This window comes from Lissotriton helveticus, chromosome 2_1, assembly GCF_964261635.1.
Source record: "Lissotriton helveticus chromosome 2_1, aLisHel1.1, whole genome shotgun sequence".
NCBI lineage: Eukaryota > Metazoa > Chordata > Amphibia > Caudata > Salamandridae > Lissotriton > Lissotriton helveticus.
Window position 1 is genome coordinate 1851285872 of NC_136059.1, and position 27457 is coordinate 1851313328.

Consider the following 27457-nt stretch of genomic DNA (forward strand, 5'->3'; position numbering starts at 1 on the left):
CTGTGTTCCAAAAACTAATGATGACATTTTCGAAATGATAGGTGCTAATTCCAATTTTGTGTCTGATTGTATTTGGGTGTTACCCAATAGAAAGTAAAGAGGGGCGCACTTTCTGGTTTCGTAAGCACCATTGTCACACTATTAAGCCAACAGAAATAATAGGTGCAGGTTTCTTGCCTCAACCCTCTTTGGTTTTGTTGAAGCACATATCACCACAGGAACGTCACTAAATGTGACGTTCCTGTGGTGATACGGACTTTTAAATATGCTCCAAGGTTCTTAGAAAATGTAATGACAAAACAAGTAGATACATGCGCACCACATGAATCTAAGGCATAAGCAGCTTACATCTCACTTGACTCAGGAAGCATGTAGCTAGCCTTATCCTACCAAGATGCAGACCCAATGCTGAAAGACGCTCAGGAGAGTAAATCAGAGCTGTGGAGATGATGTGAAAGGTGGATGCTGACTAAAGGATAACATCAGGATGCCCAGTACTCATGTAAGGTGTAGAAAGTCTAGATTTGAGGGGTCATTCTGCACATGCATCAGTAAAAGCACTAAAGTATCGTAATAAAGGAAGAAACAAGGGGACACTGGAACCTGGGAGGTTGAAAACAAAATAGTGTCAGGAATGTGGTCAGAGTAGCTTACTGGTACATATGTAGAAATCCAAAACAACAAGTGGTGTTGCCAACATATACCCAATACATTTGATAGGCTTATGTACTAGCACTGACAAATTTGCCCCAGAGGGCCTGCCTCTAACTCTGAAGTGTAACAAAGCTAGCCCCTATTCTAATTTCAGTGTCTTCAACATTTTCCAGGCCTGACTTCTCCTGAACTTATACGAGTTCTTAAATCCTTTATGCTGGCCCACAAAAACACAGCACCCCATGCCCACTGCTTCCAGTTGCTTGATAATATTCCCGACACCAACTTACAATATGGCTTCGCAAACTGGGGCAAGTACACTATTTCTACATTTTACTTTCAGAGTAGTGAGGTTGATAATTTCAAGGCATCTCAGGGAGGTAGGGTGGGTATTTAGGATCAGAACTGATACAATAGATGCAAACATGCAATTTCCAGTCCCCAGTTTGTCTTTTTACAGAATGATAAGTCTTTTATTCACAACAGATCTTAATACGGAAAACACAGAGTAGCAACTCTGGTTTTGCAGTATGGGGTCTACGGGGTTCCTTGCATAATGAAACATGGATGTAATCATGATTAAATCCCTCCTCATCTGCCATCGTGTTCTCTGGCATAAGGCTCCTACTTATCTGGGAGATCTGGTTACCAGATATGCACCAGGCAGCACTTTGAGATCGTTATGGACGGGGCAGCTTGAAATCCCTAGGATTAAGAAAGGTAGGATGGGCGGTCGGTCACGGTCATTCAGATTCCTGGCCGCGCAAAACTGGAATAAACTCTCTGTAGGACTCAGGCTAGAACGGTCGGAGACTAGGTTTAGGAGCCTTCTTAAAACCTATCTGTTCACAAACTAGCGACGCCTACAGGTGGATGTCTTTTCCTGCTACTGTCTGGTCTCTCTCCACTAGCGCGGGGACACGCCGGGTAGGCGTAACCATGCGCTCTATAAACTCCCTTATTATTATTATTATTAAAGCACAGGTGTAGGCTCACTTTGTGGCCGGGGAGCGGTTTAGCAGTTTCCTGACATTCTGAGACCTCTAGGTTAATCCATTAAAAAATAACTATTCAATTCTTGTAAGAGGACAACAGTCCTTAATAAATCGTCCCTCCAAGACCTCTTATCCAGAAGCTCATAGTCAATGTCTGTCTGGCATATGATATTACCTAACGTGGTGCCAAATCCCATTTATCAAACATGGGTACACCAGTGGCTGGGGCATTGGGTGAGCTGTCACACTCACTGGAGTCATTCGTACTACCCCACCTTCTTCTCTCGAGTGTAAGCTAGCAGGAACAACAGCAGCTCTAGGAAGATAGCTCCAGCTTTCTTGCTCAGTGGTCATTGTGAAAGAATCTTCCTCCTTTGGTCTGGAGCACTGGGGTAATCGCTGAAGTGCAATGAAGGTAGAATCAGGATATGATATCTGTGGTTTTCTCTAGTGCAATCTCAAAATTGGTCATTCTTTACTTTGCAGTTGACACTGGCGAGGTAGACACAACCTCACCTCGGTCAGACTTCAGTCTGCAGTCAAGCAGAGAGCCTGTTGAACCCAAGGCACTTCATTGATCTTTTCTGCACTCTTCAATATTTCGTATGCTCTCTCTGTGTGACTCCTCGAGCTGGGCTCAGCAGCTGGGCTTTCCACCACAGGCAGGCAAACTACTGTGGGGCAAGGCTCTGTCCTTTTCTCTCTCAGCAGGGTGGCAGCTACATTGGTCAATAAACCTGTTTGATGTGATTTTAATAGTTCATTTTTTTCTGCGGCACAAGCAGGTTCTTTGTGCTCCAGACAGCAGAAAGTGACTATACAGCCTCCAAAAGTGTGACGCTCTGTACGATTTTGGCTCTAAGCAGGAGTATCCACAACATGAGCACAGCAAGTGTGCATCTCTGTATCTGACTCGTCAGCCTTCCAGGCTGTGCCACTCAAGGGAAAACAAAGGATTCAGGCTCTCGTCAGAATCTTAACCTTCACTAGCAACTCTCTCTGTGGACTCACCTCCATTGCCCAACCATTATCAAAATGAAAGTGCTGAAGAAAGACTAATCCGAAATCCTATGTTAAAAAAATGCACAACGGCCCTCAGGGCAATACTTTCTCCATTCATCCACACTTCTGGGCCTCATTTATGAGGCTCTAGGGGCACGTTTGCGCCGCCGGAACTTCACTTTTTTGATGCTCCAGTGGCGCAATGTGCCGCCGCATATTTACAAGGCCACGCAAAGCCACTTTTTGTGGCTACACTTTGTTCATCAGCTGATACTTACACGAAATGACACGGATAACAGGGGAGACAATGGGATGGAGAGAGGTAGTGGTTAAGATGCTGGGAGTCTTTTAATGTATCAGTGATGCTATTAGAGAGGAAAGACGAATATGGCTCTGTAGGGTGGGACATAAAACGTCTCAAGTCCAGGACACTTCTCCAGGGATAGGGAGTGGCCTATACCGGGTGTGGGAGACAGCTCCGATGTTAGCTCGGTTCAACTGTTTGGCCCGACCATAACTTGTTGCTGGCTGAGTTTGGAAGGAAGTACACAAAGTCATGGCATCACTGCAATCTGTTATATGTGTTGAACAAAGGACACTCACTGCCGCTTAGAGCCATGATGCTTCTCTCAGGCCCCACCAAACTCTCCACCCTCAGGCTCTGGCCTCCACTTCCGCCTTTAGCTGCTTCTTTCAGAACCCGCCTAACTTCCGCACTTACTCCCACCCATTCCCTGCCGATCTGAACTTGATTGGAAGAGCCACTAAACCAGTAGAGAAGCTTTTGCCACAGGTTTGAAGGAGGTCACATAGATTTCAAGGCACATCTTTATACAATGGAATGCTAGAGAGAAGGAGGGCTCCTGGATTTTGAAGTCCAAGAAGTTATCAGGTGATAGGCAGATAATAGGCACATGCTGCAATGCTGATTAATTCCACCGTCAGAGTGGAGCGGCGGAATGTATTAGTAATTCTGCATTAGTAACACTAAATTACTAAATTCAAAATCCACCCAACCCTAATCTTGTGCCATTTCAGACCAGGGGCATTCCAAATGGATCCCACTTTTAAGAGCATGTACACACACACTCACAAACAATATAGAGTTCTCCTATCATACACCTAACAAAAACACACAGTCGACATTCATACATGGATGTCGGCACAGGTTCTGCTCAAGACATATGAATAAAACTACTCAAGTGGGCCTTTAGGTATTGTGCTTATATCCCTGAACAGGTAAAAAGGTCTGTTTAGCTACAGGGTACTAATAACATGGTAGGCTGTCGCCACTACATGGCCAGAGAAACAGATGGTAGACTGGTGCTTAGGCAAGAAGGCACCATTGGCACCTGTGCATGACTTCACAGACAAGCTGTGGGCCTCCATGTGAATTTTATGCCTAGGGTTTTTTTTGTCTTGATGTACAAAAAAAGTCAGGATGCCAGATCCAATCACATTTGGGATATTCAGGGCAGTGCCATACATTCTTTACCATACGGGGGCCAGTCCCGTCCCAACAGCTGACCCTAGTTCCTCTTCCACCCAGTTAAAAAACCAAGGAATAATGCTTCCTAAGAAATCTTCTACCACAGCACATTGAGTGTCGCAAAATCTAGCAGGAGAGAATGTGTGAGTTCTGCCAGGATATATATCACTGTTGGTTACCTCTCTAAACTCAGTGACCCCACCACTTGGAAATCAGAATACTACTGGAACCTTTGGGTGGTACAGAATACAGCTGCCCGACTTGTTAAGAAATTGTTAAGAACTTGCCAGCCAGAACGGTTCAATCCCCCTCTTTTGACAACTGCATCGGCTGCCGATACGCAAGTGTGAAAAGTTCAAGATCTGCTGTATTGTACAAAAAGCTCTGAATGGTAGAGGACCCGGCTACTTATCTGAAAAACTCATTCCCTACCAGCCAAATACTTCTCTACGATCAGGAGAGAAATCCATGCTTGTAATTCCCTGTTTAGAAAAGCTATGTGTTCAAGCCTTCTTCTATTTCGCCCCCTACTAGTGGAATCGACCCTCTTTCCACCTTTGGAAATGCTCAGATTATCTTCCTTTCAGGAAACTTCTTAAAACTGAGCTTTTCTAAACTAATTCTTTCTGGTCTGTCCCATCTGATATGCTTCCCATAGGGCAGAGATACCCCTTTGGGGGTGATTCAGGCTCTTTATAAATTAAATAAATAAACCCGAATAAGACAATAAGAGAATGCAGAAGGTGTGTGGTCATACAATGAAAGACTAAGAAACACATGTTCTCTTTTGAATCACCACATCTGAAAGCCTTTCTCAATGGTAAGGGACGCTGAACTCTTGAAACATCAAAGTAAGAAAAGGGCTAATGGCATCTTGGAAGCTTAAGTTGGAAAACAAAGTAATAGATTAAAGGGGTTTGACTTTGGCAGAGGCATTTGCTAAAGCATATTATTGTAAAGGTTGTCTACTGTGCTAGTCTGTGGCCTGGCACCATAGAAGATGTTTCAGAAAGTTTGGGAACTTTACGACTGACTGGGAAGAATATATTCAGTTGTATGTGAAGTTGTATTTAAATATTTTCCACTATGTTAAGTTGTATTTAAATATTTTCCACTTGTGATCCTACAAGGGAGGGGTAGCGGGGTCTTTAAGAGTGTGATGACTCGGGGGTAGTTTTTTCCTACCAGCTCTACCTGAGCAGCTATATCTACCCTACCCCACAGAAGAGAAAATAATTTCTCATGTATTGGGATCGTTTTTTCAACACCCAAGGTGAACTCAGACACAGCAGAGACTCCACTCTTGAAATAGAAATCAAGTATGTGGCCCTCTATGCCGGGTCACCCTAGAATTTTGCTGTCCTCTGCCTTCTTTCTCTGAACGCATTTTTGTTGGCTTTTAAGACTCTGTGCACTTTTTCCCTGCTAATCAGTGGTAAAGTGCTTGTGCTCACCTTTGAAAATATGGTAACATTTGAAGACACCTCATTGGTACATTTAATTTTCATGCAAGTCCCTGGTATATGGTACTTCATGTACCCAGAAAAATTGCCTCAGCACAAGCGCATGTGCCCACGGGCGACAGGGGCCCGCTATGGACCCCCAAAGTCCTTTTCCTTCATCCTTTCCATGGCGGCTTTCCCCATGGAAGTGAGCCCACTATGGAAAGGCTGGAAAAGGATATTGTAATCCCAGCGGTGGTGTCTGCGCATGTACAACCTTTATTATAGGGATTACGACCCAACCATTGCCCCAATAGCTTTCTTGAGCCTGTCGGTGGCATTGCTCTGTCCCTCTGACCGCTGTGGTCCAATCAACTGCATCGTAATGCAGCAGTTGTACCACTATCCTGGGTGTCGGTGGGACCGCCACCGGTGGCCTGTCGGTGGTGATCCCACCGATATCATAATAAAGCCCTAAATGTGTTTGATCATTAATAATGCAAAGGTTCAGCTGTACTAATTAGGAAAGCACCCTTCTAATTTGCTACAGCAGTTGAGGAACCTCAGCTTCCGCAGACTCCATAAGCAGATATGTACAAAAATATTAAACTATGAGGTGAGCTTACACATCACGGTAACAACGTAACAACACTGCCTAATTTTCAAGGATATATTTATTTATCTATTTGTTACTGCATGTCAACAGGTTACACTGCCTGTTTTTGTGTACTTTTGCACAAATGGAGTGCGGAAAAAGTAAAGATGATTATATATAGATGTTTTACTGAAAAATATGTTGAGCCCCATTTTCTTGCATTATGCTACACTGAATTTTGAATCTGGTGCACAGATCTGGTGATGGCTTGGTGGACGTTCCCAGCAGGGTTTTGTTGCATTACTGAGAATGTGTAAGACTCATTGGGTGATAGGGCAGAATAAGTGCAGTTGCTGGCAAGGAAGGAGCGAATGTAGGTTCTGGTGAACCAGCAGGATAAAATCATTATCAGGATGTTCCTAATACAAGGTGGTCAGGGTAGGATCAGAAGGGCCGGATCAAATGCAGGTTTTCAGCATCACCACTCGAATTATTGCACGGATCTGGCCTTCCTTGACAAATGTCGGGAACCCTGTACTATAGAATATATCCTAAGGTATAGTGTAAAAGGATGCAGCTTGAAAAAATGCAAGTTCACAGTACAGCATCGAAGGTACGGTCCCAGAATAGAACGGCCTTAAAAATAGTCTGACAAAAAATATTTTCCCTTAAATCTTGTTTACAAAAAAGTAATTTCATTGGAATTAATGAATGGAAATCTACACTTAGAGCAGCAATGTTTTTGAGAATCATATTTATTCCATCATATTTATGTCGAAAGATATTTATGTTAGCCATATTGTAACATAAACTACACCTACATAAAAGCAGACAAACAAAAGTCATTTAAGGTTTATAACCAGTATTTGAGGGGTGGGTATACAATCCCGGGGTCCAGGGCTGTAGATACAGATTAAACTTTTAATCAACCACATTAATAATCTTCTTCAATAAAGTAAATAAATAATACTGAACTGTATTGACTGTTACCTGTGGCGAGAGCTCCCCGGTCTTGCGCTATTTTACACTATTCTGATTCTTTTTAAATTGTATAGTATTTACAACTAATATTTCGAAATCATCCTACTTTGTAACTGGGTTTCAATCGGCCTCTAGGAAGACATGTGCAGGAGACACTGTATCGTGCAAAGATTACTAAATAAATCACAAACATATAACTGTGCACTAGTTTTAGCCAACTAGATTTTCTAATTTCCTTCCTGTTTGCTACATTTGAAGCAATGCTATGTAGGCTACGACTGCTGCGGGTGTGTGTAGGGAGCTCAGAAAGTCGAATGCATTTATCTTTTTTTTAAAAACAGCCGTAAAATAATCCTAACCGTAGTAGGAGGTAATATGGATTCAAATGATGCCCCCGGGTCTCAGTAACTCAACGTGCTAATCTCTACCTGGGTCTTAAAAACAGCCATTCATGCTTACAACTAACTTAAGACAGACCTCCGTTCGTCTTTCAGTATGGTATTGTAGCTCACTGCCCTCTGCCTGGTCAGTAATTGTTTGCCCAAACTGTGTGATGTATACCTTACTCTAATTTGGTTGTTGGTGTACACGCTCACTGACTGACACAACATATCTCACGGTCTACGTTTGCCCTAACAAAACTCCCTCATTCACTTAGTAAAACAGTCAGTCACCAATTAAGCAATCTACTCACTCAGCCTTTTTTTGAGTCTCTAACCAACCTAATCACGCGGGCCCTTCTGCACACACTCACACGTATTCGCTCAATGAACTAATCATGCAGACTCTAAGTTACGCTAATTTAGTACGCATAAAAACCCTTTAATGGCCAAGTCATTTGCTGCCAATTAAAAACTTAATTAAAATGGGGGTTATATTTACTTCCCGAAGACAGATTAATAAATGTTGCACGTTTAGATGTGCTGACTTAACTTGATAAGAATCCATTTTTGGCACTGACATAAAATCTCGCATGCAAGACATGCATGCTGGAAACTGCCGGATGTTTCATTAATTGTGCCATTCCAGTGTATTTATAGGTGTGCTGACGTGACGTCGGGCGCTCACAGAAATTCATTCAATCCCAAGGGGAAGATACGTGTTCTGCCCTCATTTTCTGTTTCCCACAAATCCAAGAATTCAAAGGAAGGACAAAAATACCATTTCGCGTCAATCACCAGGGTTTATGTTATATGAAAATGCTGCTTTACCAACTTTACACTATAAGCCCTTCCACTTGCAAGGCTACGAGTTTCATAAAGGGTCGATATCCCTTTAAGTGTAAGCTTCCGCTACCTCTTACTTACCATGATGTTCTTGTAGATGAAGCCCTGTCGGTAGCGGGCGGGCTTCAGGTGCGGATACTCTTCCGTGCTGGTGACTTTGATGCTCCAGATTTTCTTCCAGGCTTCGTAGAGTTGGAGGTGGACCGGGTAGACGCCGGAGTGGTGAGGCGCCACCGCGTAGCCCATGTCGGTTGGGATACCATGTTCCTGGAACACAAAGGAGGAACACTGGTTTAGAAGCATGCACTTAGTCGGGTATGCCATTACAAGTGTAGCTGGGCTATGTGCTGAACAGAAATAACCATTAAGACAATAATGATTTTAGCAGAAAATTGCATGCACCGCCTTCGTTAGTGTAAGGCTCAATGTGGTCATTATTATTATTATTATATGTTTTTGTGGTAAATTCTGTCTTTGAACTTCATTACAGTTTAATCATCAGATTTTTTTAAATTGGTATCCCACTTCATGAGGAGTGGGTCACCTACTGCCTCGCATACTCATACAAAACAATTTTTGAATATCCATTTTATGCATATTCAATGGCTGAGACTGCTGTGTGGCTTTTCCTGTGCACAGCTGACATCCTCAATTTCCCCATGCTAATTGTGAATTATACGTCTCCAACAAGGCAGCCTCTTGAAACAGTAGGCAACCAACTTCCAAATGTGATAGGTGTTCCTTTTCACATCAATTCATTTACAACATGCTTTGTAAATACAATACACCAATGATGTTTTAAATTAACCAACCAGTGTCTCACCCCTGTGATCCTATCCACAATCACAATGTGGTCAGGTTAGATTGGCGTGTAATCAGCATAATGTCCTGTAATCATCCCACACGCCAGCCTGTTTGCTCACAGTCTCAGTATGCACCATTTGTTAAATTTAAGGCCATAAATATCTGCATTTCCCATAATTGCAAATTATGTTTGGTTTTGTGGCGTTTAAAAGTCTGCCATTTTTTCCTAACTCCAGGTGATCATTACTAGTTCCCGTCGAAATGTTGTGTGTTTCGCGAAGGTTGGGCCTAATATGGTCAGGCAATGACCTCATGACCTTTTCTTCCCTATGGACACTATAAGCATATAGTAGATCGTGAGCGTCTGGTGGGTGGGTACATTATTGAGATAGACGAGACACACTTTTACATCGGCCTACCATTGATAAATAGAGCATAATTTCTAATTCGACTGTAAATGTAATAAGGGGTTTGTGCAGCTCACACAGAGCAATAAATTTTACGGAAGAGGCAAGTTATCTTATCTCTGCAACTTTCAGACCGTATAATCACTGTTGTTAGTTAGTCCCAAATGTAACATGTTAAAACAATGTATCTCTGACAGTGGAATTGTTCTAATAAAAATATGGCTGCTGCAAGTGGGTAGAAATTACTTAAGGGTGATTACTATGTGGAAACGCTACTACAGTATTTAACTTCCATGCTAAATTGCCGCTAAGAAGTCAGTTTTAAATGAAATAGCAAGGGAGCACCCACTATTTCGTTGTATACTTCAAGATGGACTAGAGCTGCCTCGTAATACTGGATTAATGATAACCAGCAACAAGCAACTATTTGCCCGAGTTCCTAATCTTGCTTAAAACCGAAGACATCTAGCTTCATTCCCCTAGCCTTGACTCATCAGTGGCCCTTAGTGGATGAGTCCTTTAATTATGATCTATTTCTTTGTTTTATTTTCAGACCGCTTATTTCAAGTACAAATATTTCCACCATGCAGCTGAGACAGTAGGTTCAGATCCACTTTTTATTTTTACAGATCTCTCGTAGTTGCTCCTGTCTTGAGCTACCAGAAGTATGGCAACCAGTTTTCATAACATAAACCATCTCATATATATGCAGCTGGGCTTCTAAAATGTTCTCAAGTTTGCAGGCAGTGCATTCTTTTATCGCCACAGCAATGGCAGTGGGTCTCTTTTTCCTCTGGTTGCAGCTAAAATGGCAGTTACAGCATGGACACACTTTATGTGTGACGCAGCCATCAAATCACATCCTTGTTAGGTTGTCCGTCAGTATAGATACTTGGAGAGGCTGTATTGAATTTCACCGTTCCGGTGAAACTTAGGGAATTCATGCAAAAAACCACTGATACAACGACAGGCCTGTATACTTGGAAAGGCATCTGGGTACGATATTTAATGCCAAAAAGTTCGTACTATTTGATATAAAGGTTCTATGCTCTCCCGAAGTAGCCATATTTGTCATAGGTTTAGCCCCACTCTTGCACAAACATGGGATTGCCCTGACTTTGAAGGACTAAGTGCATACTCTCCTGAGAAATCATATGTGGTTGATGTCTGTCATCTATGTTCATGCCGACTCTGTGCAGGGGGAAACATCCTTTACAACAAAACTTTTTCCACGCCGTACCTTTACAACACAGATATTACAACGCAAGTCGTTACAACGACTTGCGCTGGAGGCTGCTGTAGGATAGGGAATAGTTTAATTTACTATCCAAAATCTTCCCTACTATCCACGGGGACTGGAGTTGGAATAGTAAATTAAACTATTCCACTATCCAGCGCCCCCCAACGCAAGTCGTTGTAACGACTTGCGTTGTAAAACCTGCATTGTAAAGGCATGCGTGGAAAAAGCATGCGTTGTAAAGACATACATCCCTGTGCAGGAGGAGTGCTAGAAAGGGCAGCTAGCTGTTTTGGAGGCCCTCTGCTGGTGGGAGAGTGGTCCTCTTTTGATAACCAGGTGGCAAGGTCAGGGTTATGAGCACCCTAAATGTTAGAAAAAAGGACTAACTGGATTGCTAATTCCATTTTTGGATGCAAGGCCTTGCGGAGGGTTCAAATCCTATAATTACAGAGGCGCAACTAGAGCCAACTTTCGGGAGGGGCTGATAAAAATTTAGGGGGGGTCTAATTCTTCCAGCCATAGGCAGAGTGGAGATGCAGGGGCTCTAAGAGTGGGGTGAAAAAACAACAAAGCCTTGTTAACAAGTGAATGGTCTCTTAAAGACCTGCTAACCAGGTCCCAGTGCATGCACTCTGACCCCTAAAAACGTTTTGAATTGCCTAAAAACCCTAGTTGGCACATTTAGCTGACCTGTACGTCTCTAGTATACTGTATGCAGCTTATCCAGGACCTAAAATAACTGAGTGAGAGGAATGAAGGTGGGCTTGTTAACTTTTACCTCCGCATATCTTGTCAGGAGTGGCTTGTCAAAGCTATTGCTCTTCAGCCAGGCAATGTTAACAGGGAACCAACTCCTTACCAGTTGTTTTAGATCATCCTGGGCACATATACATGAAGGCCTGGGCAAGGCGGGCTGGTCGTAAGCCACCCTGGGAGGGGTGGTGTAATTGGGCAGGTGGGGGTGTCTCCCGTCTCACCACTGGGGTCTGACAGCGGGGAGGCAATGATTTGACTTTCCAGGGTAGGAGGGTCCTGCTGCCAGAATTGAATTCCCCCTGGTGTAAGTTATGCATCCATCCCTGAACAGAGGGGTTTTGGTTATCAGTCTGAAGTCCACAGGGAGTTTAGAAAGGATGGGGGCACCTGTCCAGAAGGGGCATGCGGGCCTCCGGTTCGTCATGGGCTGGGACTTGTTTTGGCTGGACCTGGGAGAGGCCCCATAATCAGCAGGATGTAGTTAGAGATGTCTACCTTGGTGGGGGGCCCGGGTTGTGACGGTGACCACTCCCAGAGCTGTGGAGGATTTGCAGTGCGATCAAGGTACAGAAGGCTACTACATGCAGCAGCACATTAAGGGTGCTAAGCCAAGGATACCCAGGGATGTCTTAGCGTGTCCCCTGGAAGTACGATGGCGCCCCATTAATCCTACAGGCCGTTGTGGGCCTGAGCAACTGGGGGTTGCCTGGAATGCTCCGCCCCCTTTTGGGGGGCGTGAGGAAGTGCGTGGACTGGCGGTCCACTGATGGGAGGTGTGGCCCCTCCCAAAATTGGTAACCACCGATTTGCGACGGCCACGGTGTTATTTGGCTCATCAGGCGGGCAGGCGGCATAGGGGCTGGCCTGCCCTTGGATCGCCCATAAATAACCCACTATGTTGGCATATTTGTCACAGCCCGAGGGGAAGTGGATCAACAGTGTCCCCCAGGCCTGAAGACCCCAAGGGTTGATCTCCCTGTTGGTTCCCCTGGAATGGTCCCCGGTCCCAGCTTGCAGCCTCTTTCTGAACAGACTGTTCCCCATTGAAGTGAATGGGACACTCAACGCTGTAACACACCTCTGCAACCGGATGCCCCAGAGCCTCTCAAGGTGACCTGTTTGTGTGGCCTTGGACCTTGCCCCATACTCACCTTAAGTTCTGGTGAACAGTCCAGTAAGTCGCTGTTAAGTGCCTGAATGCTGTACATGTTTTCCCCCCATAGGATAACATAACCGCTCCCAAAAATTGTACTGTATCCACTTTTGAAAACTGTAAAAATTCACACCTCGAAAAGTACTTACCAGATTCTGATGACATTGGTATCTAAACTCATATAAATATATCTGTAATTTTTATAAATTGGTGTTGGGTTTCTTTATTGTGTGTCTCACTGCCTATGTGTGTGCAATAGATGCTTAGCACTACCATCTGATATGCCTAGGTGCTTGTCTGCACTACCACAAAAGAGAGCATTTGGGGTGTCATTTGTGTATCTGTAATTCCTTTGGGGTTTGCCTGGACTTTTCAAACAGTGTACCTCTTTTGTGTCCACTATATAAATAGCCAGATTACTACACCTACTAGTTATGATTTGCAGTGTGATGGTGTGTGACCGTAATTGCAGCCACAACCCATTGAAAAGCTGCAGACAACTCAAAAGCGGTGGCAGCCCCATGGGAGACAGTGCTCTAAAAGGTTTCAGAGAGATTGAAGAATAGGGCTGGTGGGAAAATACTCTTGTTATTCAGAGACTTTTGTGAGGCAGCCTCAGTAGTTCCTGTCAGAGCACTCACAGAAGACCTATGACTTATGTTCAGTACATGCCATGCATGTTAGATCATTCTGTTTCTGTACGGAGGTTGTTTTGTGGAGGGACATTACTGCGTAGAAAAAAACAACAGTGCAGTAGTGTCTTTTAATTTGAAAAATGAGAGTGGCGACGAAAAGCATACGGGGGCAAGAAGAGAAATATTTAAAACAGCAGATTTTTTAATTAGCTGCAATAGACCAGCTCTGTGTATTGTAGAGAATTAAAGTGTGCCACGCCAGTTTCCGGCATGCCGCTTTGTACATCAGATTCGGATCGGGCTCACACATCCACATTTCCAACTGTTGTAGAAAGACATATTTAGCACTATACAAGACCCTCCTTTTTACTTTAATTTCCCCACCTTTCTATTAGGAAACGTTTAAGTATTTTTGTTTTAACTTCAAAGGCTGTATTTACTCCATCGAAGTGGTTTTGAAGAATTGTTTTACTCTATCACAAAAGAGTGCACAGGGGTGAGGTCGACCCTTCAGTGGAGCCTTTATTTAGTCTAAAGCCTATAGATGTCTGTGAGATATGGTTTTAGGGACTACTGGCCACATTCTGCAGGAGCCGCCATAATTTCGGGTTACGCTAAAGGTGAAACCGAATTAATTTCGCTGAAATTAAGTGCTTGTCATGTTGCCTTGAAATCTAGATTGACATAGCTATGAGACTAAAATGGTTCAGAGACTTCCTACCTCCTGAACCGCATCAATGTATCTTTGTCTTTGGCGTAAGTCAAGCAGCATGTTTGTGTGAGACTCATGTGCCTGCAAGATGATGGTCAGCACAACTAAAACATGCTCACAGTGCTCAATTGGAGCCGGTGGTTGCGGTGTTGCTATCGGCTCTCAATTTTGGAGACCAGCACATATTTTTCTACATCAGACATTGACACAGAGAAGAGGGAGAAAAACACAAAATTTGGTAAGGAGAATGAAAAAGCCAGAAAACAGCCAAAAAGGGAGAAAGCAGGGATGAAAAAGAACCTACAGGAGCGAGATAATGGTGCAAGGCGTTTCTAGTTTTGGATTAAAGAGGCATGAGGTGGAATCAAGACTCCCAACCTTGGTGTTAGGTACCGAGGCTTTTGGTGGCAGGGCTGCGGCTTCTGAGTCAAAATGTTAGCTCCTGCACTTATTATTTTACAAATTAGGGACCGCCTGCTCATGAACAGGCAATGGACAGGTGTGACTATAAAATGATCTGGTGGAATAAGACTCAGGCAACTATATGTACTGGAAAAAGGACAAAAGTAATCAAAATAAATCATGAACGTAGACAGTCCAAGTTCAGAAAAAGGATTCAGGCGAACCGTGCTAGAGAAGAGATATTACCTAATTTACATACTTTATTGATCCTAGACTCCATTTCTCATTCTCAGTGTATAATTCTAATTTACGGGAATCTCGCTTAATAATCTTTTACAAAGGGCATGTAATATAACCACATAAATTTCAGATGCGGTTTGAGCCAAAGTCTGAATGAAAGAGACTTCTAGTGAACAGTATTTTCACCTAGCTGTAGGGTGTCATAAGATCTCCTTTGAAGTACGACAGACAGGGTCAAGATTCAGCTGGTTTGTTTAAAAAAAAAAATCCCCAACAATATTTCAACTATAAGTTCCATGCCTCATTTGCCACCCACTGTAGGGTATCTGCTGGGCTTAGCAAAACAAACAGCAGTTCTTTGTGTCCCAGAATATCACAATTTATGTCTTTTTCTGTTAAATCACTCTTAATTTTCAATAAGAAATGAGGAAGGGGAAGCTAGTGTAAATGTATTCTACTACTGTGTTCTATTGTCTTGTTATTGCTGCTTTATCAACATTTGCAGCTACCAAGCCTAAATACAAGGGTCTCTTCATCAGTCTACGTTCAGGGTTAAGTAAGCAATCTACTAATTGCATCGGGATTTATTACAAGTAGTAGGTAGAATAACCACGGGTCAATAAATTCTGACACATATGCTGCTTTTGTGCACCGAAGGGCACTATGAAAATATAGAAGGGCTACTATGGCTGCAGCAAACTCATCAGTATTGTAGGTTACGACCCCCTTATTTCATGGTAATCTATAACTGCCAAATCGTTGTCATTTGTTTGTACAAACATGATATTAGGACAGATTTTAGCAACTGTCCCTCATTTTTTACCAACTCTATAAATGTGGAGATAGAAAAAATAATAATTAGCAGATTACATACAATCCACTGGATTATTCTAATAAATATTAACTCACCCATCGAGTTGAATTCTACACTCAATACCAATTTCAGACAGAAATAAGTATGTAGGTGGGTGTCGGTGGAGAAAGCTGGAGTAAGAAGCTTCCAAAGACACATTGTAGGAGCCTAAGCCCACACCCATGCCCACACAGACTAGCCACTGTTGAGACACTGCATTTCTTGTATGCAGCCGCTGTCCAACTCATAGTCTACCTTCATTACACCGATGACTCCCATTAATATTCTCACCTCGAACGTACAGGGCATCTACACACCTACAAGCAGATACTCCATCTATTCATACAACAAACGTCATTTCACTCATATTGCTTTCCTACAGGAGACACACTGAATGCTACGGGAAGTTGCCAGACTCCAGAAGCGCTGGTGTGGACAATTATTTGCCACTAGTTTTTCTACCTATGCAAGAGAGGCATTGGTGTGTATTAGGCCAAGTCCTCTCTTTGTGACAGAAGAGACCGAAGTTGATGCAAAAGATCGATACATTTTAGTGAGAGGCTGCTGTATGGCCGACAGATACTGATCCAGTAGGTCTAAGCACCAAATTCGGATCAAGCCACTTTTCTTGACAAAATGTCCGGCAGGCTTTTCAGCTGGAACGGGCTGCCGTGGCTTCTAGGAGGTGACTTTAACTGTGTTGTTGAGCCTGGACTCGCCTGTTCGGTTCCTCCATTGCCCAACGCGCCTGCGGTCTCAGCAGTGCAGGTGCTGTGGGATTGGCTTCACCATTGGAAATGGATAGATACTTGGCGTCACTGTAACCCCACAGCTCGGGTATACTCATTCTGCTATAGCATGCACCAATTGCATGTCAGGCCCGATTGCCTGCACGACCAACTTGCAGCCCTTGGTATTACAGACCTTCAATTGCTGCACTACGGGCCCATTGGGAGGAAGATCTTACTCGTCCCTATACAGATAGGGAATGGGCTACAATGCTAGAAGGCCCCACTAATGTCTCCCACAATACAAGGTTCCATCTCATGCAGTTTTACATCGTGCACAGAGCCTATCTCACACCTGCCAAAATTAATCGATCAAAATTTGTATTCTCAGGAAAGTGGACTACGTGCTCAGTAAATATAAAACTGCTCTGTCCTTTTCTGTAGAAGTATAAGCAGACATTTTGGTGGGCGTGTCACATATACAACAATATATGGTAAATAGCAAATATTTGTCTGAAGTTTAAATTACATTTCCAACTTAAGAAAAAATATATTTAATATGCATTAATGATGATTAAATGTGATCTACAGAATTAATTAAAATTAACCGAGTTATATTATATTAAATATTCTTTCTACATTATTTACACATTCCAAATAGGGTATTAAAATGTTTCATAATTAAATAATACATATGTACTTTTTGATATATGTTTATCTTTCATTTTTTTATTGATATTTTTATCTATTTAAGATGATTTAATTTAATGTACCATTATTTCCTATGGGGTTTTATTTTAATTCTCTACCTCTATTTTGTTCTGTGGGTGAGTGTTGCAGTAACAGTGGTTAGCCATGCATGCTGATGGACTTAATACTGTTTTTCCTTTTTTTGTAATAACTTACACTTGACTTATGTGAATAAGCAAAGAGTAGTAAACATACTCAAAAGTGTAAATAACTCAAAAGTGTAAGTTATCTTTATGAATCAGGCCCTTAGAGATTTTTTGGTTCAGCCTTGATTGCCCGGATTTATGCTTCTTGGACCTGATACTCGGTAGGTAGCATTTCCCTGAACTTTTTAGCTTTTTCCACCTGGGTTTTGCTGATTTTCTTGTATGGCCTCTGGTATATGTGTGCTTTCTCACTATCAATACTTCTTAAACGTGTTGGAAGTGGTGCTGCTTTGATGTTCTAAAACACGGGTCGGTCTGCAATCACAGACCGGAGTGTGCGCACTGGCATCTATCATGATTAAACTCAAAAGCAGCCTGCCATTGCAGACCACTGTATGTGCACACCCAGTGATTGTATGTGCTGCCTGCCATCGCAGGCTTATGCATGTTCACTGACACACGTATTAGTTAAACCTGTGTACTGTCTGCCGTACAGACTCGGGCAGGCGCACTTGCACTCTTGGTGCTTGGGACTATGTGTCAAACCTGCCATCGCAGGTCCGTATGCGCACTAGTGCACATGCACCCAGGTAGTGAGGAATATCTGTGTGTGTTTTCATCACCTATGAGGCCTGTTTTTCCTATAGGTTAACATGGGGAAGTGGTTGACATTACTTTAGGCTGCAATAGTGGATTGCAGCCGAGCAGCCTCATGATGTTTCCTATCAATAGATTTGCTATGCCAAACCCTTTCCATTGGTAAAGGGAGTTTTGACATAATTAGCATATAAATACAACTTATTTAATATGGACATTTCTATGCTCCAAAAGTCTTGTGTGCCATGGTGCCTGGCTCCAGTGGACACCAAGGGCCGGGGGAGCACATCTGTGCATTCAGCAAATGACAGCCATAAACCATGGGCATTCCACAAGAACAGCAGACCTCTGCCATTTGTGGGCCGCATGGGTAGATTGGAGAGAGAGATTTTGACACTTAGTCTCCCGTGACTGATCATGGCCCAACTAAAGGTTAAAACCTGTAATCTACAGCTCAGTTGTCATATAGGCCTACAATTAAGGCAAGTTATCTGTGGTTCAAAGGAAAACTCCCTAAACCACCCCTGGCTTCAAAGACACATGACAGTATAACTACAGGTACCATCCTTCAGTGAAGGGTGAGATACTCTAGGACTGGAGAACCCAGACTGCCTGGTACACATTGCCAGAGGATTCTGTTGTGCATATGGAGGATTGCTGCCAGTGAAGGGGAACGTGCCCTTTCAGAATAGTGGTTGACCAGGGCAAAAGACCTGCTGAAGAGTGGCACCTTAAAGTGGGCTCTCCAAGGGCCCAACCACGGGCCTCTCATTGTCCCAGAGATCTCAACAACATCAAAGGTCTACCGCGAGGGACCTACACCATCTACCTGCAACATCTAGAGGATGGTGCCCTCTCGAGTGCCCACATTGACTACTGAAATCAACTGATAGTGTGGCGTGAGTGTGGATTTAAGAGTTGTGTCTGGAGACCAGATTGTCTAGTGTGGAGCCCAGAAATCTTGTCTGCATCTAAGGCGTGTGACTCCTGTACTTCCTGAACCCTGACACTCATAAGTGTATCGTTGGTGGTGAGCGGATTTCATCGGTTGCTGGGCCCTGCTTGGTCCATTTCGTAGATGGTGCTGTATCTCTCTTGTGCCCCACGCCGACTACATGCTCATGGCTTTTGGTGTCCGATTTACAGGGTGTGACCCTCGGAGGGGGGGGGACGGGTGGACCTTTAGTAGGGCCTCATTTTGCCTCATGAGACTCTGCTGAACTTACGCCTGTGTGTGTGAACTGACTGGTCTGGTGCAACCTGTATAATTATACACCAGGAGTTATGCTTCATTTCCAGGAAGGTACGGAGTTGTAATCCTTCGCTGTGTGACCTCAATTGCCTTGTGGAACCCATCCCAACGTGCACCGGTCATTGTGCCTCATTCCCAGAGAAATGTGGAATTTGCAATTCTTCATGTTTGAAATCTGAGGTGTCTGGTGAGACTCATACCAATGAGCACCAGACGCTATGTCTGGATTGCTTGGGGATGACCCTGATCATCGTGTAGCAATCAGTGCGCCCCCTCCTACTGAGACGCTCCCCTGTGTTGCTCCCTATTTTTCAGTTGCTACCTTTTGACCCTCATCGTGGCGGACCAACTGCCCTCTCCAAACTGGCCCCTCCCGAAGACATCTTGGTGTCAAGTAGTAGTGAGAGATATTGACTGGGGTGAAGGAGCACTTGTGAGACAGTTCTGAGGCGGGTCAAGAGACTGCGTTACTCGTTTCTGGTTTGCTACCTGTGGGTGAACTTCCAGAGTGGTTGCTGAACTCCCATTGTTTACTTCTACCTCCTAATTAAAATTTGTTACATATCCCCACCTGCTTCGGGAGGATCCAGACTACGCGTGACTTCACCCACGTGCAGCCCAGTATCCGGGAGGAGGGGCTGGTTATCTTCCACCTGGAGGCATAGGACCATCGGGTGAAATAGAGGTTGGAGGAAGGCTGAGGCCATGGAGTCTGCAGGGTGTTATCCATTGACCTGCTGGGTACCAGTGGCACTGCATTAGGGTGCTGAGTGCGTACGTGTGCAAAAGCATTCTGTACAGACTGGCTGAATACCTGTCTCATCATGTAGTGGTGCATGTGGGAGTGGCCATCTGCGGACCGCCCATGATTCATGACACTGGCCAGCAATGCCATTTTATACATTGATTTCATACCAAAAGCACAATGCATTTGACATTGTGTTTATCCGCATGGCTCTGGCCCAAGGTGCCGCTAAAATGTGCTTTAATTTTGTGTATGCATATGTTTGATATCATGCACCAGATAAGGGTGCTCTCTCTCTCTCTATTGGGGGGTTAGATTAATATTTATCCACAGTGTGCGCACTATTGAACTCATCACATTACAAGTGGGCCTAATACTGCTAGTAATATTTTCAAATATGTTTTATTCCCAAAAGTACAATGTTCCTGTATATTGATTCAATATGTGTATTGAATATAAATGTTATATACATACATCCTGTGTTAAGTCTTTTTTATGACGCTTCGTGTATTTTTTCGTGAGTGACTGCTGCGACTTTCCTTTACAAATTGCCTTTGATCTAAGCCTGACTGCTCAGTGCAAACCTACCCAAGAATTAGCACAGGTTATACAGCAAGTGTAATCACTTGCCCTCGACAGGAGCAATAGGTTCTGCCTGGTTAGCGGCGTCCCGTCAGCCAACCTTACACTGCCAGTTCAAACAATGGTTTTCCTCTAAGTCCATGTGGAGGCGTGATGCCTCTTCCGCCGAACAAAAATCTGACTCCTGGACACAGTGTGCCACTCTGGTTCAGATTTTGTCTTCTAGTAGATGTCTCCTCTATTTACACAATAAAAGTAGAAGGGCCAGTGTACCCTACTTAGAAATCATGCATTCTCCTGGCTTGAGATTTTGTACATTAGGTTTACATTGGGGATTCTTCCTTTGGAAGAGCAGGATCGGAAATGACTTAACTATCAGCATTTATCTGGCGCTTGCTTGTTTGAGAAGATAGACTAGAAAGAATTGTCAATTTGCTATTTTTATGCCTATTGTTAAATATTCCAAGGAGAAGACTATTAATTCCTCTTTCCAGGAACCATGAAATTAGATTCACTTCTAAGGCATGTTTGTTAAATTATGCTACCTGTAGTACTCCAATTTCATTTTGTTTGCCATCAAATACTCACCAAAGCAGACATTATGGGCCTGACTACTTATAATGACCCTTTTGTAAGCACTATCATGTTAAATAGCAAATAAGTGCAAGTTTCTTCTGTAACACAACTTTACATGGATGGCCACAACATGGCCACACTGACTGATTGCTCACTTCTTTTGCCACCTGTAGCTGCTCCGATACATCCTAAAAACATTTCCGATTTATGCTTTCATCATTTTTGCCAGAAGGCTGTTGCTTACATTCACTGACCTTCAAGGAAACATATTTCCTAATGGAACTAATGTTCTGTGAAGATGCTTCTCCAGTGGTAGTTTGTAGAAGTAGATTATTTAGACAGATCACTGGTACAGGTCAACAGGGCCCAGCAGATCCACACCAACTGCTGGTCATCAACTCCTTTCTCTCGCCTCGTTCCAAACCCCACATTCAATATTACATAATAGAGTGTACATCTAACCTTCCCCAGACCTTGATCAGTACAACATAAATGAATTATAAACCTAAACACCACATATCTCCCCCTTTACAAAAAATAATAATAAAAAAAATACTAATGAAACAAATAAATGTGAACTAATAGAATAACAGCAAATTAAATTGTATATTAAATGTGCTAGAGACATTCAAATAGAACAAATAGCAAGGTTCAAAACATAACCTAATCATACAATTTGCCAGGAAGAAATCGTCTTCTTGTACTTCTTCGCAACCCTTGTGTTGCTTGATCTTCCTTACGTTTAATCGAGTCTCCACTTGAATGTTTTTTATCATATTTCGCCAAAAGTGACATATTCCACCATTGTCCATTGATTGTTTTCACAGCTTGACCATTGATCCCAATGATGTGAAATGAAATGAAAAGAAATGGCAACTTATAAAGCGCGAACATTCACCCGAAGTTATCAAGGCGCTAGCTCATCAACTGAAATTAACTGGAGGATTCATGGCCCCGTCAGAGGTTAAATAGCTAGGTCTTTAAGGCCTTACTGAAGGCCAGCAGGTGTGTTTCTTGTTTTAACTTTAGAGGAAAGGCGTTCCAAAGTCTGGTCCTACCAACCAGAAAACTTCTTCCACCCCAGGAGGATTTTTTAAACCTGGGAATTATCAGATTGTGGGAATGGGAAGAACCAAGATTGCGATCAGGTACATAAGGCTGTAGATTATGTTTAAAAAAGCCCGGCCCAATATCATGCATGGCCTTAAACGCAATGCAGAGAGCCTTAAACTCAACCCTCCTCCTCCCTGGCAACCAGTGTAGTTCCTTAAGCACTGGTGGGACAGATTTATGTCTTGGGATATTCCGCAGAAGATGTACAGTGGCGTTTTGCGCAATCTGAAACTTGGACAGGCACTTCTTCCGAAGGTTGATAAATACACCATTACAATAGTCAGCTCTTGATAGCACCAGAGCCGCTACCACTAACCTCCGTAGTTCAACCGGAATGAATGGAAGAATCCTTCTCAGCAATTTTAGTGTGAAAAAAGAAAGGGCTGTGACCTGATTGACATGATTTTCAAACGAAAGCATAGAGTCAAATATGACTCTCAAGATTCTCACCTTATTTGTGGGTCTTGGTAATGGGCCCAATTCTGAAAGCCACAAAGCAGGGCACCAAAAAATTAGTATGGCCGCCAAAAAGTAGGACTTCAGTCTTACTGGAGTTCAGTTTCAAGCAATTGGCGGCCATCCAATCCCCAACCTGAAGAAGACAGGTGTGAAACTGTACAGCAGTGTCATCAGGGGAGCCAGTCACAGAGACTACAATCTGGGTGTCATCAACATAGGAAATAGCCGAGAAACCCAGCGACCTAATTAGTCTTGCCAGTGGTGCGACGTATATATTAAAAAGGGTCAGACTCAACGAAGACCCCTGAGGCACTTCGCATGGCAATGTAAAATTTAGTGACTTATACTCCCCAAGTGCCACAAATTGTTCCAGATCAGATAAAAAAGATGCAAGTAAAGCAAACGCTTTCTCTTTAATACCGATCCCCTTCAAGACTTCCAGTAATTTTAGATGGTTCACCGTATCGAATGTGGCAGAGAGGTCAAGCAGCACAAGTGCTGCATTGCCTCCTGCATCAACGGTCTTCCTAATCAATTCGGAAGCTGTGATCAGTGCCAATTCGGTGCTATGATGCTTTCTGAACCCAAACTGGGTCGCACCCAAGTAAGCGTGCTTCTCTATATATTTTGATAAAGCGCCATTCATGGCTTTCTCCACCATCTTAGCAGGCAGAGGAAGTCTGGAAATTGGACGATAATTATTGCGACCTGCCCCCTCTAAATTTGGCTTCTTCAACAGGGGGAGAACAGATGCCCGTTTCCAGCTTGTGCGGAATATGCACAACAAAAACATTTGATTAAAAATAGGAGACATCTGTAGGGCGAATAGTTCTGGTAAAAGACGGAACATTTTAAGGGGTCAAGGGTCTATTGGGGAACCAGATTTAGTAGCCTGCAAAGGGTTGATAACCTCATCAGCAGTCAGTGACGAAAGGACAAGAGTTCTGGGGGGTCACTGAAGTCTAGGGGGACTGAGTTAATTTCGCTGAATACACCAGATGCAGCTAACTTCTCCTGTGGCGATGGGTTTCCTTGAGCAGGGAGATTGGAAAAACCATTGTAGACTTCCTTAACTTTATCTTGGAAAAATGTGGCAAAGGTGTTACAGAAAATCTGATTTTGAAGTGATTCTGTTACCTCTTGGCATTTGGCCAACATTTGCCCATGTGAATGGGTTCTCTAAATTTTGATTTTCCTTTTTGTAACATCAGAGGTTCTTTAACACACATAAATTCCCCCACTGAAAATTTCACATCTCATCTTTTTATTTTTTTAAATATGCGCACTCGCATCTTTCACGAATGATCTTATCACTTGAATATTTAGCTTTCATGGACTCCTGCAACACTTCACATTCACCCCCCACCATCTTAAGTTTCAACAATGGGTTCAAAGTTGACACAACCTTCCTACCTCTCATTAACTCAAATGGTACTGAACCATTAACAGAATGTGCAGTAGTCCTATAAACCCACACAACCTCTCTGATGGCAGTTTCACAATCCACTTTTGCTTTAACAGCACTTTGAATACATTCTACCAACGCCCTATTCAATATCTTGAGTTCTTCTTTGCCCTGTGGATGATACAACAGAGTATGTAGATGCTTGACATCCACTTTATTAAAATATCCCTTCATCCCAGAAGAGGTAACTTGTACCCCATTGTTAGATAGTAACTTCTCAGGGACTACTTCTCTGCTGAACACATCTTGTAAACAGTGAATGACTACCTTGGTGTTGGGTTCTGAAATTCCTCTTACCTTCACCCACTTAGAAAGATGATCAATCTAAACCACAAAATATCTAATTCTATTTGGCAGGACATAAAATGGACCTAGAAAATCTACGGCCACCCTTTGCCACACTCTATCAGGAGATAACACAAGCCTCGGACACACAGTGGCGGTAGATAGATGCTTATCACTATAAGAACATTGTACACTTTCCTTACTAACATCTTCACCTCTCTATCTACACTAGGCAACCAAAAATCATTCCGAATTTTGCATTTGGTTGCAGTCATACCTAAGTGACCTGAATGAGCAGTTTCCATTATTCTTTGTCAATAGCAACTCAGAGGCGCCCATTTGTTTCCTCTGACCAACATATTATTTTCCAATGATAGTTCCTCAGCCACTTTGTAAGAAGATTGTCAATTTACCTTAAAAGCTTTCCTTTCAGTGTTAGAAATGGGATTTCTGGTTGGCTAGGGCATGCACCTAAGCCAGGCAGAAACCACCACTCTAGTCAGGGCAAGGAGTTACACACTGAAGATAACGCCTGCTCACCCCCTTGGTAGCTTGGTACGAGCAGTCAGGCGTATCCCAGAGGCAATGTGTAAAGTGACCCTTGACCTTGCCAGGTAGGTCACTCCCCCCGCTGCAGTGGCACCAGCCCTTGTGCCTCGCACCCTTGTCTCCCGCTGCACCAGCGCTTGTGCCTCGCACCCTTGCTCCTGCTGCCCATTCCTGGGCGCCGTTTTTTCCCTCGCCCCCGTGCCCACTGCCAGCTTTCCCGCGGCTGCTGCCCCTGTGGCCCCGCCCCCCACGCCAATACGCTAAACACCTGCCTCCCGCCTCCCAGCTGCTCCTCCCTCCCAGCTCCCCTTATAATAGCAGCAGCTGCACGGCCGTGCAGCGGACGCGCGCAGCGGGCGCGCCGCTGTCATGCCGAAGGCGCACCTAAGGCAAGCCCGTCTGCGCCTGTCCCTGCCTGGACCGCGCCCAGCACCAGAACCCCTGGACCTTGCGAACGCCACAACACCAGACTCCACTACGACGCCAGCAGCTTCCATGCACTCAACGCCGGCCGCAACCACACCTGCTTCTAGGCCGCTCCGAAACGGACCCACGGACCCTTCTCCTGCCGCACCTGCAGCTTCACCTGCGACAGAACCACCAAACCTCCAAGGACTGGACCCAGCCACCTCCGCTGCATACTCCTCAACACCCGCTCCGCACACAAACACGCCGTAGAGCTCTGGGATCTGCTCAAAACCTCCGCCCCAGACGTGGCCTTCCTGACAGAGACCTGGTGGAACGACTCCTCAGCAATAAAGACATTTTTAAACTCACTTTGTCACTCACTTGTATCACTGTTGTTTAAATAACCAGGTCCACTGTAATTCAGGTGTGGAAGCACACCCGGGTAGCATTGGGTCACTCGGGTAGGACCCCTATGATGAAGCATGTCACCAACTAGGTTGGTGAGTGAGGGGTCTTTTTTAAAAGGAAGTATTTTTCCTTTTTTGCTCTTTTCTCGTCGCATCTCGTTGATTTCATTTTTTATTTCTCTGGGGTATATGCCTTCTAGTGTTTATATTATCATTGCCAAGGGGAATAGGAGTATCCTTTATTGTTATAACCCTTTCTCCCTTTTTGTTGGATATAGTGGGGGTAATGGTAACTCATCTTTGGATGGTGATCATGATCTTTTTTTACTACTCTCAATTAGGGTTTGTTCCTGGGCTCTCATTTTGTAACCATCTCTGCTTGCTGGCTCATGCACTGTGCTCCACTAGGGATATTGCCGAAGCGGCCTTCGCCCTCTCCTTGGATGCTGAGAAGGTGTTTGATAGGATTGAGTGGGGCTACCTCTTCACAATGCTTTAATGGTTCAGTCTCGGTGAAGAATTCATAGCTAAGGTTCAGTGGCTCTACGACTCCCCCTCAGCCCAGGTCAAATGCAGGGGGTTCCTCTCTGACTCACCAGTCCCGACTGTTGGCTGGCAATCCAACCTCTAGGGGGGATGTCAACCATCTATCTATATGTGGATGACATCCTACTCATGGTCTCGGACCTCCCCCGATCATTCCCTGCACTTATAGCCACCATATTTGACTTCGCGCCTCTCTCAGGCTGAAGGATCAATTAGGGCAAGATGGAGGCCCTGTCGATTTTGAGGGTGACCCCCCCCGCGCAGATGTATACACCTACCCCTTTCAGTGGAAGCCCTCATGCCTTAAATACTTTGGGATCTACATCAAGGGTATTGGATACCCTTGATCCACTAACTGTGGGGCAGGGGCCAGGCAGTTAAAATGGTAACAAACTTCACCTATTTCTTGGGCATATTTCCCCTGCTTGTGTCCCTTTCGCTCCTAGGCTGGGTGGATCGGAACAACAGGCCCGTCGTCTGAGTATTATCCCCACCCAGGTAGGTCAGTAGCTGGCTCATAGCCCACCGTTTGTGTGGTAGATTAGGTCTACAATATTACGCCCTGGCCTTGCACTTGGCGCTACTCACCTACATGCTCCCCTTCTTCACTATTGCATAGTTGATGGGTTTTTCTTAGTGTTTAACTGTCCAAAATGTTTTCTTCATTTAGGGCAATAATTTGAAACCAGAAAGAACCAAGTAAGCCAAACACGCCCCAGAGAGCAGAAATGAATATCTGCAAAACAATTCCATGCACAAAGATGCATCCAGAATGCACGTGTAAATTTTTAGACCTTCTCTATGTTGGAGGGAAAGGACACTACATTTTTCTACAATGTGTATTTTAGGGGAACCCTTTTTTAATGCTGCATGATTATTGCAAAAGCTGCATTTTTACACAAATGCCCTGAAACGAAAATCTTTGCAAAATAACTAGTTGTGAAGTTTTCCATAGATCTTAATGGAGGTTGCTAAATGTGCTGCTTCGCACACTCCTACTTAACCGCTTCAGCGCGGCGCGAATTTTCGCGCTGTGCTGAGCGTTCAAAGAAACGGGTGTGGTCGTGACGGAACGGTTCCGTCATGAGCACAGCTCAACCGTCGCTCATGACGGAACCGTTCCGTCATGAGCATCGAAGGGGTTAAAGTGGGCTGAAATACCAGAGCCTGTTTAAACACAACCACATGCATCTAAGTAAACTTGCAAATGTAAATGTGTGTGTAAGACATGTATATAGCCTGCTTGTTTTTAGTGGGGGCATC

The 27457-nt window shown here is 43.9% G+C and overlaps 1 protein-coding gene across 1 annotated transcript in view; it reads right to left on the minus strand.

The window, feature by feature from the left end:
- Nucleotides 1-27457, minus strand: part of LOC144819957 (bifunctional heparan sulfate N-deacetylase/N-sulfotransferase 3) — a 532418-nt gene that overhangs the window by 309450 nt on the left and 195511 nt on the right. The window contains exon 4 of the mRNA XM_078677644.1: nt 8466-8651. Within this exon, the coding sequence (XP_078533770.1) occupies nt 8466-8651 (186 nt within the window). The remainder of the gene's footprint in view (nt 1-8465; nt 8652-27457) is intronic.